At 43.2% G+C, this 16,643-nt stretch overlaps 1 protein-coding gene across 5 annotated transcripts in view; it reads left to right on the forward strand.

Moving 5' to 3' along the window:
* LOC134355464 (cyclin-dependent kinase 18-like) overlaps window positions 1–16,643 on the forward strand; it is a 128,939-nt gene that overhangs the window by 85,054 nt on the left and 27,242 nt on the right. For all 5 annotated transcript variants that reach the window (XM_063065390.1, XM_063065387.1, XM_063065388.1 and 2 more), the window contains exons 7-10: window positions 3,962–4,056; window positions 6,650–6,712; window positions 11,233–11,356; window positions 14,952–15,072. In XM_063065390.1, the coding sequence (XP_062921460.1) occupies window positions 3,962–4,056; window positions 6,650–6,712; window positions 11,233–11,356; window positions 14,952–15,072 (403 nt within the window). The remainder of the gene's footprint in view (window positions 1–3,961; window positions 4,057–6,649; window positions 6,713–11,232; window positions 11,357–14,951; window positions 15,073–16,643) is intronic.

Consider the following 16,643-nt stretch of genomic DNA (forward strand, 5'->3'; position numbering starts at 1 on the left):
TGTCTAGTGATCAGCATAAGCTAGTACTTTACTGAAATCTTCCCGATTGTTGTGACTTGGCGCCTCAGAAGGCTTGCCGTCTTCTTATAGTTGGTGTGGAACTATGAATGGAATTTTTTAATTTCCTCAGCCAATAGATGGCAGTGTTAGCTGTTATTAATTCATTCTGCACTGGAAGTACATCATGGTTCCCAGTATATGAGACTGGGAACGTGAGCCCATTAGGTAAAGTTGGGAGAGGAGTTGGGTAGGGTGAATCACCAACATAGCTCTGAATTAAATGGACAAGAGTGCAAGCCTTAGCATATAGTTATAGAAAAGACGAAGAACCGGAAGTTAGCACAGTATTAGATAGGAGAAGACAAAGGGAGATTATGTGTGTTTGGAATGTTATGTACGTAAATGCACGAAGTGTATTAGCTGGTGATGTTGTTCCTTTTCACATCTTGTGGTGCATTGGACAGCATTTTTGCACTTGTACAAGTAGACAAAGCTCCGTCACCGTTCTTCTTCACTCAGAGGGCAGTGAGAGTGTGGAATGAGCTGCCAGCGCAAGTGGTAGGTGTGATTTTGAGTTCAACATTCAAGGGAAGTTTAGATGGTTGGGAGGGGTATGGGAGAGCTGTGGTCCAGGTGCAGATCAACGTGACTAGGCAGTTTGAATGGTTGGGCATGGACTCGATGGGCCGGAGGGCTTGTTTCCGTGTTGCCGATTTCTATGACACTAAAAGAGATAGTGGGGGCTTCTTCCCCTCCACCATCAGATTTCTCAACAGTCCATGAACCCATGAATACTATCTTGTCCAAATGATATGTCTTTTGCACTATTTACTTATTGTTGCCATTCTTTTAAGGGGGGGGCACAGATGCATAACAGTTAGCATAACACAGGTTCAGCATCAGCGACCAGGGTGCAATTCCTGCTGCTATCTGTAAAGAGTTTGTACGTCCTTCCCGTCACCATGTGTGTTTCCTCTGGGTGCTCCAGTTTCCTCCCACAGTCCAAATACATAGGGGTTAGTCGGTTAATTGGGTACAATTGAACAGTGCAGGCCTGTTGGGCCTGAAGGACCTGTTACCGTCCTGTATCTCTAGATCAATAAAATAACTAAATAAAGTGTAGTGCCTATAAGGGGCAACGATGACAATGTGTGTGTGAAGCCTGAAGGCTTACATGAAGTGTTGGGTGGCATCCTAAATTTTCCACTGGTAGTGATAAAGGAAGCAGGCTTTGTAGTTGAGTGGGCCGAATGGCCGACTTCTGCTCCTTTGTCTTATGGTCTAAACAAGAGTAGATATTCAATCTTTTAGTGGACTAATTCCCAGGGTTGGATAAGATGGTCCACATTTGAAGACCCGTGACATGGACATAAGATGAAGGACATCTGTGGTGAGATTTTGTGCTGGCAGAGCAGGATGAGGACTGGTGCCTCCACTGCCGCCCCACCCCACATCCCACCCCCCAGATCTGGGAGTCATCAGTGGGTTCCAGGATCGGAGTTCAATGCAGACAGGAAGCATGAAGGCTAGAGAGCCCGTTAATTTGTGAAATGATGACACCAGAGTTCAGGCTCCTAGTCATTTGTCGTCATCACAGAGATCTGGGGTTGCTGCCGAAGATCAAGCAGTGAAGGTTGAATGGAAGTCCAATGGTTGTGGCCCAATGGCCGAAGCTCTGGATCTGCAAGTCTTCAAGTCCACTGGGGAAGCTGAAGGCCCAGTGTCTGCTTATCCGCGGGGTTGGCTGGAGGCAGGAGGTGGCCTTTCCTGGGGTTGGAGGGGTGTGTGTGTGTGTGTGTGTGTGTGTGTGTGTGTGTGTGTGTGTGCGTGCGCGCGCGTGCGTGGAATGGGGCTTGCTTAGCTGTTGCTATTTTGTTGATGTTGCTTATGTTATTCTGTGAACATGGTCAGCATGCTATGTTGGCGCTGGAATGTGTGGCAACACTTGCGGGCTGCCCCCAGCACATCCTTGGGTTGTGTTGGCTATTGATGCAAACGACACATTTCACTGTATATATCAATGTACACGTGATAAATAAACGAACCTGAATGCCCTGATTCTGCAATCCTCCTCCACACCTACTCTACACTAATCATGCTGCTCTCAGCTTTGGAAATGACTCTCGTTAATGGATTGTAACGATTAAACATTTCCTCTTGTGTTACATGATTACCTAAACACTGAAAGGATGACTTGAGGAAAGCACATAACCAGGGTCAGTTAACATGTCACCTGCTATAATTGACCAAAGATTAACAGGCATTGCACAACTGTCCCAGCATGTGTTTATACATTGACTTTAACATAATAAAATAACCGAAAACATTTTCCCTGAGAGTTATAAGACACGGATTAATACAAAGTCTTTAAAGAATTATGGGAACGGGTGTGGAAAGTCTTGGTAGTTTAGAAGAACAAAGAGATTTGGGAAGAAAAAGGGAGTCGAGATCAGGCTGCATCTAAGGCGGGAAAGGACTTGTCGGCTTCTTGATATTCCCCCTTAATCTCTTCCTGATGCAGGGTTTGATCCAAAATATTGACAATTCCTTTCCTCCCACGGATGCTGGTCAAGCTGCCAAGTTCCTCCGTAGATTGCTTGTTGTTGCTCCAGTATCTCAGACTACTGAGGTCTTTCAAATAAAGGTGTTGTTGATGGACAGCTCTTACCATAGAGCATGACCAGACTTCTGCACTGATATATGAGTGAATACGCTGGGGTTCCAGGGATTAAACTCTGTCTGATTACAGACCTCCTACCCTGCCTTTATTATGGGAGACTGTGAAAGTTAGATGTGTGTGAATGTGTGCCCCCTCCCCCTAACCTTTTCTTCCATTCTCCTCTCTGGTTCCCCTCTTATCTCTTCTCCTCACCTACCTATCATCTCTGCCCAGTGCCCCTCCTCCTTCCCTTCCTCCCTCCCTTCCTCCCATGGCCCACTCTCCTCTCCTGTCAGATTCCTTCTTCAGCCCTTTGCCTTTTCCCGCTATCACCTCCCAGCTTCTCTCTTCATCCCTGCTCTCCCACTCATCCATCTTCCCCTCCACCTTCCAGTTTAGACTTCTCCTCCCCACCCCACCCCCACCTTCTTATTCTGGCCTCTTCTCCCTTCCTTTCCAGTCCTGATGAAGGGTCTCGGCCTGAGATGTTGACTGTGTGTGCGTGCGTGTGTGTGTGTCTCTCGTGCGTGGATGTGAGCGAGAGAGATAGAAGGTATGAGAAAGACAGAAATTGAATAAGGCAGCATATGAGAGAAAGATGTGAGAGTGAGGAAGATGCTGAGAGCAAAATTCAGTGAGCTCAACGCTATGTGAGAGAAATTGTGACCGAATGAGAAAATCAGTGTGGGTGACTTCAATCGCACTTCCACTTCCTAATGATTTAGAAAGGGGACATTCAATCATTGATCTTAGAGCATTTCCATCAACCCAACCCCCTACTCATTCTCCTACATCTCTTCTCAATTCTCCACTAAGGACACTTACAGTAGTTAGTTCGTCCACACTTCGCCATTCCTTTGGGTTGTGGGAGTAAGCTGGAGCATCTAGAGGAAACGCTTGTAGTCAAAATGGGTAACATGCAAACTCCCCACAGACAGCGCCAGAGCGAGGAATGCAAGCAGTTCGACAGATACTGGAGCTCTATGTGTTACGCCAGAGTCAGAGGCTGCGGGCAGCGGTAGGACCACTGACTTCCCCAGATCAGTTTATAATAGGTGACTGGAAATGCTTTCCAAAATCAGTTATCATGGGCTGATTGTAAGGGACAGTACGTGAGAGGGAGAGATTGGAAAGAGATAGAAAGAATGCTAGGAAGAGATAAAATCTGCCTGTTGAGAGACAGCGAATGCAGAGACTGTTATCTACATTCTTTCGAATACTCTTCCAAGAAGAGTGTGTGACTGAGCCAACATTCAAGGACGGACATTTATCCTGATTAACTTCTCTGTTCTGCTTCCACAGTTTCCCTGCTAAAGAATCTGAAGCATGCAAACATTGTCACCCTGCATGACATCATCCACACTGAACGCTCTCTCACCCTGGTGTTTGAGTACTTGGTAAGGCATCCAACTATGGCAACTCTTCCGTTAAGCTTTAAAAAATTAATTTGGGAAAACGGGTTAGAACAGCTGGCAGTGAGGAGGACTCCCACTGGATCTCTCCCCATATGGATTCTACCTACTTTGCATTGAGGATCTAGGGTTGAGATTATGGACATTTAAGAAACTCTCAGATAGAGACATGGATGATAGAAGAAAGTGAAGGCTATGTTGGAGAGAAGGTTCTGATCGTAGAGTAGGTTATAAGGTTTCCACAACATTGTGGGCCGAACAGCCTGTACTGCGCAGTAGTATTTTGTGTTCTGAGATGCTGCAAAGAGAAGACCTGCACAAAATTTTTAAACAGGTGCAACACCCGCAAAGATGCTGGAGGAAATCAGCAGATCTGGCAGCATCTATGGAGAGGCATAAATAGTTGCTGTTTTGGGCCGAGACCCTTCATCGGTACTGGAAAGTAAGGAGCCCTGAACCAGAATAAGAAGGTTGGGAGAGGGGGGGGAGTACAAGCTGGCAGCTGATAGGTGAAACCAAGTGAAGGGAAGATGGGGTTGATTGGGGAGGGGAGGGGGGAATGAAGTAAGAAGCTGGGAGGTGATAGGTGGAAGAGGTAAAGGGCTGTAGAAGAAGGAACCTGATAGGAGAGGACAGTGGACCACAAAAGAAAAGGAAGAAGGAGGGGCACCAGATAGAGGCGATGGGCAGGTGAGAAGAGAAGGGGTGAGAGGGTAACCAGAATAGGGAATGCAAAACGAGAGAAGGGAAAAGGGGGAGAAATTACTGCGTTAAAGAGATCGAAGTTCATGCCAACAGGTCGGAGGCTACTGAGAAACAATTAAGGCACTGCTCCTCCAACCTGAGTGTGGCCTCATTAAGTGATCTTAAACAGGTTCTAGCTGTTTAAGAATCTTTGTCAGAACTGTTCTTTGAACTGGACTCCAGTCCCGTAATTCATGTGACCAGGACAAGAACATGGTCCACGAATATATCAAATGGAAGTGGTTGCAGCCCCGATTCAAGTCCCCGAACAGAACCCACAGGAACCCAGTATCAATGGTGGACGGAGCATATTATGTCCCATACTACATCACCTGACCACCCTACGAAGCTCTCTGTTACCTGTAGCGGAGTCCTCAGGTCTCACCTTGGCTCAGCAAATTACAGAACTGGATTGGAGGCAAATTATCCAAGAGCCTCACCAGTATCATCACTAATCCATGATCATCTCAAGATTTTCCTCATTCTTTGTAACAGTTGCTGACTCATTGGATTAAAAAGACAGTATGGCCTAATTCTAGGCTTGAGAGTTTACACTTGGCCCAATATATCCTGTACAAATGACCATTTAGCTAACTATAGTTCCTTAGGGTATGTCAAGTGCAAGGGACTCTATGTTCCGACTGATTCAAAGGGGTTAATATGACTCAATGAGAAACGATCTCATCTCAATCTCAAAGAACTGTGGTTTTATGTCCGACTCCAAAGACTTGATTATAAACTCCAGTCAGCCTCTCCCAGCCAAGGAAGATTTGATATTTTTTAACTCTTGCTGGGAAAAGTTTGGTGGAATAATAAGGAATTAGTTTTATTTGGCACATGGCACAAACTCTGGTCTGGGAGAGGTGTTCGTAGGTGTTGCATTTCTGAGTTGATATTAATCCAAGTGTGTCAAGTGCACCTTAAAGATCTCAGGGCATCATTTTTTCAAAGAAGGGCAGAGAGGTTCTCTTTATTGCCCTCACTTACACTTATAACCTGATCAACTTTACCAAAACGACTGATCCTTATGTTATCAACACACACAAAATGCTGAAGGAAATCAGCAGGCCAGGCATCATCTGTGGAAAAGAGTACAATTGTCACTTTGGGTTGAGACCCTTTGGCAGATCTTTTCCTTCATCTGCTCTTTTCTATAGATGCTGCCTGGCCTGCTGAGTTCCTCCAGCATTTTGTGTGTTGCTCTGATCTCCAGCATCTGCAGATTTTCTCTTATTTGTGATCATTACGTTATTGCTGTTTGTGGGATTTTGCTTTGTGCAAATTGGCTCCAAGAAATAACTATTTATTCAAGTTTCAAGTACATTTATTGTTAAAGAATATATAATTATACAACCTTGAGATTTGTTTGCTCACAGGTACCCACAAAGCAAGAAACCCAATAGAACCCAATTAAAGAAAAAAAATTAAATAAAAGACCAACACCCGACGCGCAAGAAAAAGAGGGAAAAACGCAAACAATTGAAGTGAACTACAACATTCCAAACCAAAAGTTGAGTCCTCAGATTCGAACCCCGGAGGAGACCCAAAACCTCGCTTATCAGTTTATCATATTAGCGGGCACTCTTAATAGCCTCAGCACCATAGAAAGAGGAGTGACCATCACAGAGAGCAAGCAAAATTGGCTCTCACCCTGGATCCTGTCTTTTCAGTCTTCCTAAATCAGTCTTTAAATTGACCAAACAACGGAACAGTAAAAGGCTCCAGCGCCCAAGAAAACTTTCTTCTTTCCCTTCTAAGAGTGAAGCTTAGTGAACAGCAATTACAAAAACCAATCCCCCACTGGTTAATGTCACTCTGTTCATTTGCTTGGCAGGACAGCGACCTAAAACAGTATATGGACAACTGTGGGAACATCATGAGCATGTACAATGTCAAGGTGAGCTCACTTCCCAACTCAATTTTGCTTGAGGTATTTGAGAACTGTTCAGAATAACAAATAGTGCTCTATCTTCCTTTTGGTGAAGCTAATCATCGAACTGTGTATGCTTCTGTGTGTTTAATTGTGAATTTTCATCCGTGAACTAACTAGATGACCACTCTTCTGCTCCCGTTTCTTTCCCAAGATATCACTGCTTACCCATGAGTTAATTAGAAAGGAGGGAACTCTTTGTAGTTCGCTTTTTATCCCTAGTCATTAACTCTTTTCATACCTGACTTCTCACAATGTTCTTGCATTTAACCCTGAGATAAGACTTCTAACTAAAGATCTGCACTGTCACTAATATCTCCTACTTCTACTAAGGAGGCATTGCAGATCCACCACAACTTGCTGGCAAAACCCTTAGCAATTATATTCCATTGTACACTGGGCCTCCTTTCCACTGCCCATGAACAAATGGTTACCTTAAACTCTCTTCACCATATAATAGCTCTCACTGGGTAATACTCACTCATGTCCTCTATGCTTGCTGATCTTCACTAGTTTTTATTGAGCAAGGTCATTTCCTTGCTTGCAAAACCCTCTTGGTCTTCATCCTTCATCCTGGTTCGCTAACCATTGGAGATCTCACTACTCCTCTGTTTCTATTCCACGAGTTGAGGTTACCATTGTTCTTTGACTACCAAAATCCCTAACTGTGGGGATTACTCCCTAAATTTCTCCATCTCTTAGTTCACCTTCCACTTTTAAGATTTCCTCAAGCCCTATCTTTGACTGAACTTTTTCACCATCTTCTCTTGCATCTTTATGTAGACATGTCAAATTTTAGAAACATAGAAAATCTACAGCACAATACAGGCCCTTCAGCCCACAATGCTGTGCCGAACATGTACTTACTTTAGAAATTACCTAGGATTACCCATAGCCCTCTATTTTTCTCCATGTACCTATCCAGGAGTCTCTTAAAAGACCCTATCATTTCCGCTTCCACCACCGTCGCCGGCAGCCCATTCCACGCCCTCACCACCCCGTGCATAAAAAAAACTTGCCCCTGACATCTCCTCTGTACCTATTTCCAAGCACCTTAAAACTGTGCCCTCTCATGTTAGCCATTTCAGCCCTGGGAAAAAGCCTCTGACTACACGATCAATTCCTCTCATAATCTTATACACTTCTATCAGGTCACCTCTCATCCTCACTCGCTCCAAGGCGAAAAGGCCAAATTCACTCAACCTATTCTCATAGGGCATGCTCCCCAATCCAGGCAACATCCAGGCAAATTTGTTTGATAATTCTGTCATTATTGTTAGCTGGATTCATCTTGACTGTAAGTGTAATAGCAATATTCTCCCCAGATCTAATAGTTTTATTAATAATGTATAAGGACATTTACAGAATATTAAAGACTCTACAATGCCAAACACCTCTGTGCGTTCACAGAGGTATTTGGCATTGTATAGTCTTTAATTCCCAAAGGTTAAGATTTTCCTTATGGATCTTCTTCCTCTTCTTCATAAGTCCATGCACCCAACTGGTGCGTAGGCTGCCAACAGCAGCACACCAAAATCCTCTGTTCTGGGTCAGTCTTTCAAGTTGTCCCTAGGTGTAGCTCATCTTCGAAGATCCTTCCATTTCCAGGGATGAAGTCTTTGAAGTTTCTGTTGGTATTTCTGTAGCACTGTTTTTTTTTAAGGGATAGGGTTGACAGCCCCATGCACAACTTTCCTCCTTTCACATCAAGGCTTGGGACCGCCTGTCCATGACAAAGTTCTTCTGGAGTTTCCTTAAAAATATTCTTTGATGACTCCAGTAGAAGCCCTGTGTCCAACCTTTGTACAAGTAAACCTGTGATTGAGAAAGCTATTTTGGAAAATTTCTAAATGTTGGTAATCCCTTACTTTGAAATAAAACTCACTCTATTCACTAATCATTCCTGTGTCTAATGACTAGAGATGCTTGTTGAAGTTAATGGTTCATGAACTTGGAAGCTCAGTGAAGTAAATCCCGGAAGCTTGCTCATCCAAAATCCAGTACTAACTCAGGTTTTGGCAACAAAGAGATGTCTTGCTCAACATACTGAATGTATTGCTTTAAAGTACTTCAGGATTGTTACACCCAGATGACAGAAACATGTCTACTAATTTTCCTTAAATGATTAAATGTAGAAAAAGAACACCCTGAAAACAGAAGACTATAAGATCATAAGACATAAGAATAGAATTAGGTCATTCAGCCCATGAGTCTGATCATGGCTGATTTATTATTCCCCTCAACACCATTCTTTTGCCTTCTCCCTGTAAACTTCGATGCCCTTGATAATCAGGTAAATCGTTGACTTTAAATTGCATGGTATTAAGGAAAGAAATAAAGAAAATGTACATCTACAGTAATTTTTTAGTTTGTACAACCTCAACATGAGCATATTTTTACTGTTTAATGCATACATTTCCTTGTCCACAGCGCCCACATGATCACTAATACTGAAACAGCACCTAGCAACACCTCAATTAATAAATTCAAGTTGTTCCACAGCCACTCAACTTTATCTCTTTAAACTCCACAGTGTCTGAAAGATCTTAGCACTCAGTCATAGAATCGTAGAGTTATAAGGCATGGAGCACAAGCCCTTCAGCCCATCTCATCCATGCTGACCAAGTTGCCAATCTGAGTTAATTCTATTTGGCTGCATTTGGCCCATACCCTTCTAGGTCTTTCCTATCCATGCACGTGTCCAAATGTTTTTTTTTAACTGTCATAGTCGTACCTGCCTCTCACACTTTTTCTGGTAACAAATTTCATGTACCCACCACTCTCTGTGAAAATGTTGCCCCTTGTGTCCCTTTTGGATTGTTTCCTGGTCACTTTAAACCAATGTCCTCCAGATTACCCTACCCAGTGAAAAAGTCTGTGGCTACTCACCTCATTTATACTCCTCATAGGGTCTTCTAGTGATGGTGCCTCTAGACTTGCATCATTCCATTGTCTCTGGATTTCCCTTCCTCACCTTCTCCATCTCTCTACATCTGTCATATGGATATGTCTTAAAATCCATCGCTTAGCCAAATTTTTGGTCCTCTGCTGTGAGATCTTAATGTGGTGTGGAGCCAAATTTTATCTGATAACATTCCAGAGATGCACCTTGAAAAACTTTACTCTATTAAAGGGTTATATAAATAAAATAATTATTGCAATAAAGTAAGTGAATATCAGTTGTTGTTAAGGAACACTATTACTCAAAGGCTATGCAAAGCACCTGAGAAGGTTTTTGCCAAGGTTTTCTAATATTAGGTTTATTCATCTCTATTCAATCTTGAACTTACTGCTAAATTCCGAGTTCTTCTGAAGCCAGGGACACATGGTATCAAGGGTCAAGCCTCAGCTTTCCTGGTGGCTCCCGGACAACTTTGGTCAATCATTGTTTGATAGTCTGTACAGCCAGAAGCTTTTAGAGACAACCTCCCCCCACCCGCTTCATGATCTGGGGATTGAGCAAGTGATTGTAATGTGTCTTGGCTGACATCAGCAGAGATCTGCAATTCAACCTCTGACCCTAGAGGTTAAACTTTTCTTCTCTTGAATGTGAATGAAATATCAAGTTGGCCTCCCACTGACATTCCTCAGAAAAGCTTCTATTTCGCATTTCATTTCCTCTCATGATTTAAAACAAATATATGCTCACTAAAAATTCTAGACAATTAGGCAAAATGTATAAGGAAGAAGGCAAGGAACATATCCTGTCATCTGTGCAAGAGAAACACTGAATTTCTATTACTTTGTTTTATAATTGGGTGGTGGGGTGGAGAAGTGTCTCTATCAAAGGAGGTGTAAGGCGCTCCTTCTATCCGCTAGCCTGGAAGTCACGCTTGGGCAAGGTTAGCACCAGCTTACCCCCCTCCACTCCACCCCTCCTGATCAGGGTCATGTGAAGCCATAGGAACAGGTGGCGGATGGTCGTATGAGCAGCTGGTGCATATCAGAAGTCCTGGTTGTGTGTCCTCTGATGCCAAGCAGACAATTTCTGAAGAGTATTGATAATGGCTGGGGTCACCCTTCTTGTAAAGACACTGCCCAGAAGAAGGCAATGGAAAACCACATTTGTAGAAAAATTTACCAAGAACAATCACGGTCAAAGACCATAATCACCCACATCTTGTGACACGGCACGTAGTGAAGATGTTTTATAATGAGACTGGAATATCGATTCAAAACTAAAGTCTCCAAACCAACGCAAGCATTTATTAGAAACTTATTTATCCACAGGATGTGTAGAATGCTGAATTTGCTATCGTGGGAATTGTTGAGACAACTGGCATTTAATTACATAAGATCAGAGGGTAAAACTGGGTAAGTACAATGAATGGAACAGAGTTAGATGAAGAAGGGTTGATGATGGCTCATGTGGGGAATAAATAATTTAGATTAATCAGACCAAATGGAAATGTAAAAATAAACTGAAGATATATATATATAAAATCTGGTCTTCTTTTTACAATGCAACATTCTTCTTTTGCTGACAGATATTTATGTTCCAATTGTTGAGAGGATTATCCTACTGCCACAAGCGGAAGGTTCTACATCGAGACCTGAAGCCACAGAACCTGCTCATCAATGAACGAGGAGAGTTAAAATTAGCTGATTTTGGCAAGTGTTCTCTTATCATTCTCCTTTCATAATCATCTTTCATCTATGTTTGGTCTGTTTTGCTTAACCTCAAGGACAGGTAAATCCAGAGTTGGGGAGGTCCTCGCTTTTTTTCTCTCTCCACGTTGGGTGTTTGTCAGTTATTTTAAAGGGTTCTTTTGGGTTTCTTTGTTTTGTGTCTACCTGTAAGGAAGCAAATCTCAAGGTTGTATAATGTTTCCGTACTTTGATAGTAAATGCACTTTGAACTTTGATCCTCAGCTTAGTTCCAAGAGTAGGGGATTTGCTCATGCATTGGTATTGTAATCTTATAGTGAGTGTAAATGAATTGGCAGCTGACATCTAATGGACTTCTGCATACTTCTCTCTGGTGGGTAGACATTGCTGGGGGGTGGGAACAGAAATGAAGAGATGGAGGAAGGGGTGGTTCGCTCACAAATAGAGAAAGCTCAGAGACAGTGCGAGAGGGAGGATAGGCAGGTGATAGAGAAGGGATACACCCAGACCGATGGTTTGAGATGTGTCTATTTTAACACAAGAAGCATCATGAACAAAGCAGATGAGCTTAGAGCGTGGATCAGTACTTGGAGCTATGATGTTGTGGCCATTACAGAAGACTTGGATGGCTCAGGGGCAGGAACAGTTACTTAGAGTGCCAGGCTTTAGATGTTTCAGAAAGCATAGGGAGGAAGGCAAAAGAGGTGGGGCGTGGAACTGCTGATCAGAGATAGTGTCACGTCTGCAGAAAAGGAGAAGATCATGGAGGGATTGTCTATGGAGTCTCTGTGGGTGGAAGTTAGAAACTGGAAGGGGTCAATAACTCTACTGAATGTTTTTTATAGACCACCCAATAGTAACAGGGAAATCAAGGAGCAGATAGGGAGACAGATTCTGGAAAGGTGTAATAATAACAGGGTTGTCATGGTGGGAGATTTTAATTTCTCAAACATTGATTGGCATCTCCCTAGAGCAAGGGGTTTAGATGGGGTGGAGTTTGTTAGGTATGTTCAGGAAAGTTTCCTAACACAATATGTAGATAAGCCTACAACGGGAGAGGCTGTACTTGTTCTGTTATTGGGAAATGAACCTGGTCAGGTGTCAGATCTCTCAGTGGGAGAGCATTTTGGAGATAGTGATCACAATTCTATCTCCTTTACCATAGCACTGGAGAGGGGTAGGAACAGACAAGTTAGGAAAGCGTTTAACTGGAGTAAAGGGAAAGATGAAGTTATCAGTCAGGAACTTGGAAGCATAAATTGGGAACAGATGTTCTCAGGGAAATGTACGGCAGAAATGTGGCAAATGTTCAGGGGATATTTGCGTGGCGTTCTGCATAGATACGTTCCAGTGAGACAGGGAAAGGATGGTAGGCGACCGGAACTGTGGTGTACAAGGCTGTTGAAAATCTAGTCAAGAAAAAAAAAGCTTACAAAAGGTTCAAAAAACTAGGTAATGATAGAGATCTAGAAGATTATAAGGCTAGCAGGAAGGAGAATTTCTCCTAATGAAATTAGGAGAGCCAAAAGGGGCCATGAGAAGACCTTGGTGAGCAGGATTAAAGAAAATCCCAAGCAATTCTACAAGTATGTGAAGAGCAAGAGGATAAGACATGAGAGAATAGGACCAATCAAGTGTGATAGTGGAAAAGTGTGTATGGAACCAGAGGAGATAGCAGAGGTTCTTAATAAATACTTTGCTTCAGTATTTACTACAGAAAAGGATCTTGGCATTTGTAGGGATGACTTACAGTAGATTGAAAAGCTTGAGACATTAAAAAAGAGAATGTGCTGAATCTTTTGAAAAGCATCAAGTTGGGTAAGTCTCTGGGATCAGATGAGATGTACCCCAGGCTACTGTGGGAGGCGAAGGAAGAGATTGCTGAGCCTCTGGCAGTGATGTTTGCCTCATCAATGGGGACAGGAGAGGTTCCAGAGGACTGGAAGGTTGAAGATATTGTTCCATTATTCAAGAAAGGGAGTAGAGATAGCCCAGGAAATTATAGACCAGTGAGTCTTACTTCAGTGGTTGGTAAGTTGATGGAAAAGATCCTGAGAGGCAGGATTTATGAACATTTGGAGAGGCATACTATGATTCGGAATAGTCAGCAAGGCTTTGAGAAAGGCAAGTTGTACCTTACGAGCCTGATTGAATTTTTTTGAGGATGTGACTAAACACATTGATGAAGGTAGAGCAGTAGGTGTAGTGTATATGGATTTCAGCAAGGCATTTGATAAGGTACCCCTTGCAAGGTTTAAGGAGGCATAGAATTCAAGGGGACCTTGCTTTGCGGATCCAGAATTGGCTTACCCACAGAGAGCAAAGAGTGGTTGTAGATGGGTCATATTCTGCATGGAGGTCGGTGACCAGTGGTGTGCCTCAGGGATCTGTTCTGGGACCCCTCCTCTTCGTGATTTTTATAAGTGACCTGGATGAGGAAGTGGAGGTATGGGTTATTAAATGTGCTGATGACACAAAGGTTGGGGGTGTTGTAGATTGTGTGGAGGGCTGTCAGAGATTACAGAAGGACATTGATAGGATACAAAACTGGGCTGAGAAGTGACAGATGGAGATGAACCCAGATAAGTGTGAGGTGATTCACTTTGGTAGGTCAAATATGATGGCAGAATATAGTATTAAGGATAAGACTCTTGGCAGTATGGAGGATCTTGGGGTCCAAATCCATAGGATACTCAAAGCTGCTGCGCAGGGTGACTCTGTGATTAAGAAGGCATATGGTGCATTGGCCTTCATCAACCATGGGTTTGAGTTTAAGAGCCGAGAGGTAATGTTGCAGCTATATAGAACCCTGGTCAGACCCCATTGAGTACTGTGCTCAGTTCTGGTCACCTCACTACAGGAAGGATGTGGAAACTATAGAAAGGGTGCAGAGGAGACTTCCAAGGATGTTGCCTGGATTGGGGAACATGCCTTACGAGAAAAAGTTGAGTGAATTTGGCCTTTTCCCCTTGGAGTGACGGAGGATGAGAGGTGACCTGTGGTATATAAGGTGATGAGAGGCATTGATCGTGTGGCTAGTCAGAGGCTTTTTCCCAAGGCTGAAATGACTATCACGAGAGGGCACAGTTTTAAGGTGCTTGGAAGTAGGTACAGAGGAGATGTCAGGAGTAAGTTTTTTTTTAACGCAGAGAGTGGGGAGTGTGTGGAATGGGCTGCCAGCGATGGTGGTGGAGGCAGATACGATAGGGTCTTTTAAGCGACTCCTGGATAGGTACATGAAGCTTAGAAAAATAGAGGGCTATGGGTAACCCTAGGTAACTTCTAAAGTAAGAACATGTTCGGCACAGCATTGTGGGCTGAAGGGCCAGTACTATGCTGCAGGTTTTCTATGTTTCTATATATTGCTCTTTCCTGACAACAGACTTCCTGCTGGAGGAACTCACAGGGGAATTGATGGGCTTGTGAGAGCAAATATGTTTCAAAGATATAGGGAACTAAGACAAGGGGCAGGGTACTGAGGGGAGGGCCTGGATCAATGCTAGCATAGATTTAATGGGCCTAATGGCTTCCTTCTGTCTCAAAATAAGTAACAAATAGTAAGTGTGCTCTTCAAATATACAAAACCTTTCTTTCTCAGGTCTGGCAAGGGCAAAATCTGTCCCTACCAAAACCTACTCAAATGAAGTGGTGACCTTGTGGTATCGACCCCCAGATGTCCTGATGGGTTCAACTGAATATTCCACCCAGATCGACGTATGGTGAGAATAACTTTTAGAAGCAATTGTATTTTTAGATTCTTTTCTTGTTGACGGCATTTCCTGTGCAGGATGGGATGATGTTAAAATCCGTGAAATTCTATTGTCCGTATAGCGGCAAATGAGGTGCAGGCATCCACAGATCTAAAGTCGGATCCTATCGAGTCTTCCGATCTCTTTCCCTGCTATTCTTCACTGGAACACTGTTGGTGTTCTTCCTGTCAAAGTCGTGGGTGCATCGTGAACCCAAGGAAGGCTGTCAAAGTTTGCAACCCAATCTAGACCAGATAGAAAAATAGGCTGAATATTAGCAGATGGAGCTTAATGCAGACAAGTGTGAAGTGTTGCATTTTGGCAGGATAAACCATGGTAATACCTACATAGTGATTGGTAGGACACTGGGGTGTGCAGTAGACGAACGAGATCTGGTACTATAGATTCATTATTCCCTGAAAGTGACATCACAAGTAGGTAGCGTTGTAAAGAGTGCTTTTGGCACATTGGCTTTCAGAGGACTGCGTAAAGGTTTTGAGATGTTATGTTGAAGTTATATAAGATGTTGGTGAAGTCAATTTGGAGTATGGTGTGTGTGTCTGGTCAACTATCCACAGGAAAGATGTCAATAAGCTTGAATCCATGCAGGGGAAATTTACAAGCATGTTGCTGGTACTTGAGGACCTGAGTGATCAGTAAAAAGTTAATAGGTTAGGACTTTATTCCCTGGAGAAGAAGAGAATGAGAGGAGAGCTTATCGAGGTATACAAAATTATGAGGAGAATGCTGCATATAGATGTAATCTTCTTCCCGCGGTTGGGTGAGACTGGAGCTAGAGGTCATAGGTTTAGGGTGAAAGGTGAAATATTTGAGGGGAACTTCTTCACTCAGAGTAGTGTCAGTGTGGATAGGTCTGCCAGCGGCAGAGTGGTGGATGCAGGTTCTGTTGCAACTTTTAAGAGAAGTTTGGATAGGTGGTACAGTATGTAGATGAGAGGGGTATGATTCACGTGTGGGTCTATGGGGCTAGGGAGAGAAACCAATCATTAAGGACCAGATGGGCTTGTTTCTGTGCTGTAGTATTCTGAGTCTAAGTTCATCAGAACAGAATTGGGCTCTTCAGCCCATCGAGCTCACTCTTTCATATAACTTGATCATGATGGACATCTCCCAAAACTTCATCTACCTTGGTTTCTACAATTCATCTGGGTAACAAAAATCTAACAGTTTGAGTTTTGAAGTTTGTCATTCTGGGTGGGTGTCCCGAATTCCCACCACCTGTGTGAAGAAGTATTTCCTGTCATCACCTGATCTCACAGGACTTGGTTCTAATTTTACAACTGGGTCAAATTATTCCGAAATGTCGCCCGCAAGTGGATATAGTTTCTCACTGGTAACGCTATGCATTGTTTAAATTGTTGTAAACAACTTAGTTAGTTCACTTCTGTTTTCAAGTTCAACAACTGCAAAATGGGTCTTGTCTATAGACACTAAAACATTTTCTCTCTGTGAAGAGTTTGAACTTCAGTCCAGTACTTGGGCTTTGTGCTATCTCATGATGTACTGAAAACGATGCTCCT

The sequence above is a fragment of the Mobula hypostoma genome, chromosome 13, assembly GCF_963921235.1.
Source record: "Mobula hypostoma chromosome 13, sMobHyp1.1, whole genome shotgun sequence".
NCBI classification, from domain to species: domain Eukaryota; kingdom Metazoa; phylum Chordata; class Chondrichthyes; order Myliobatiformes; family Myliobatidae; genus Mobula; species Mobula hypostoma.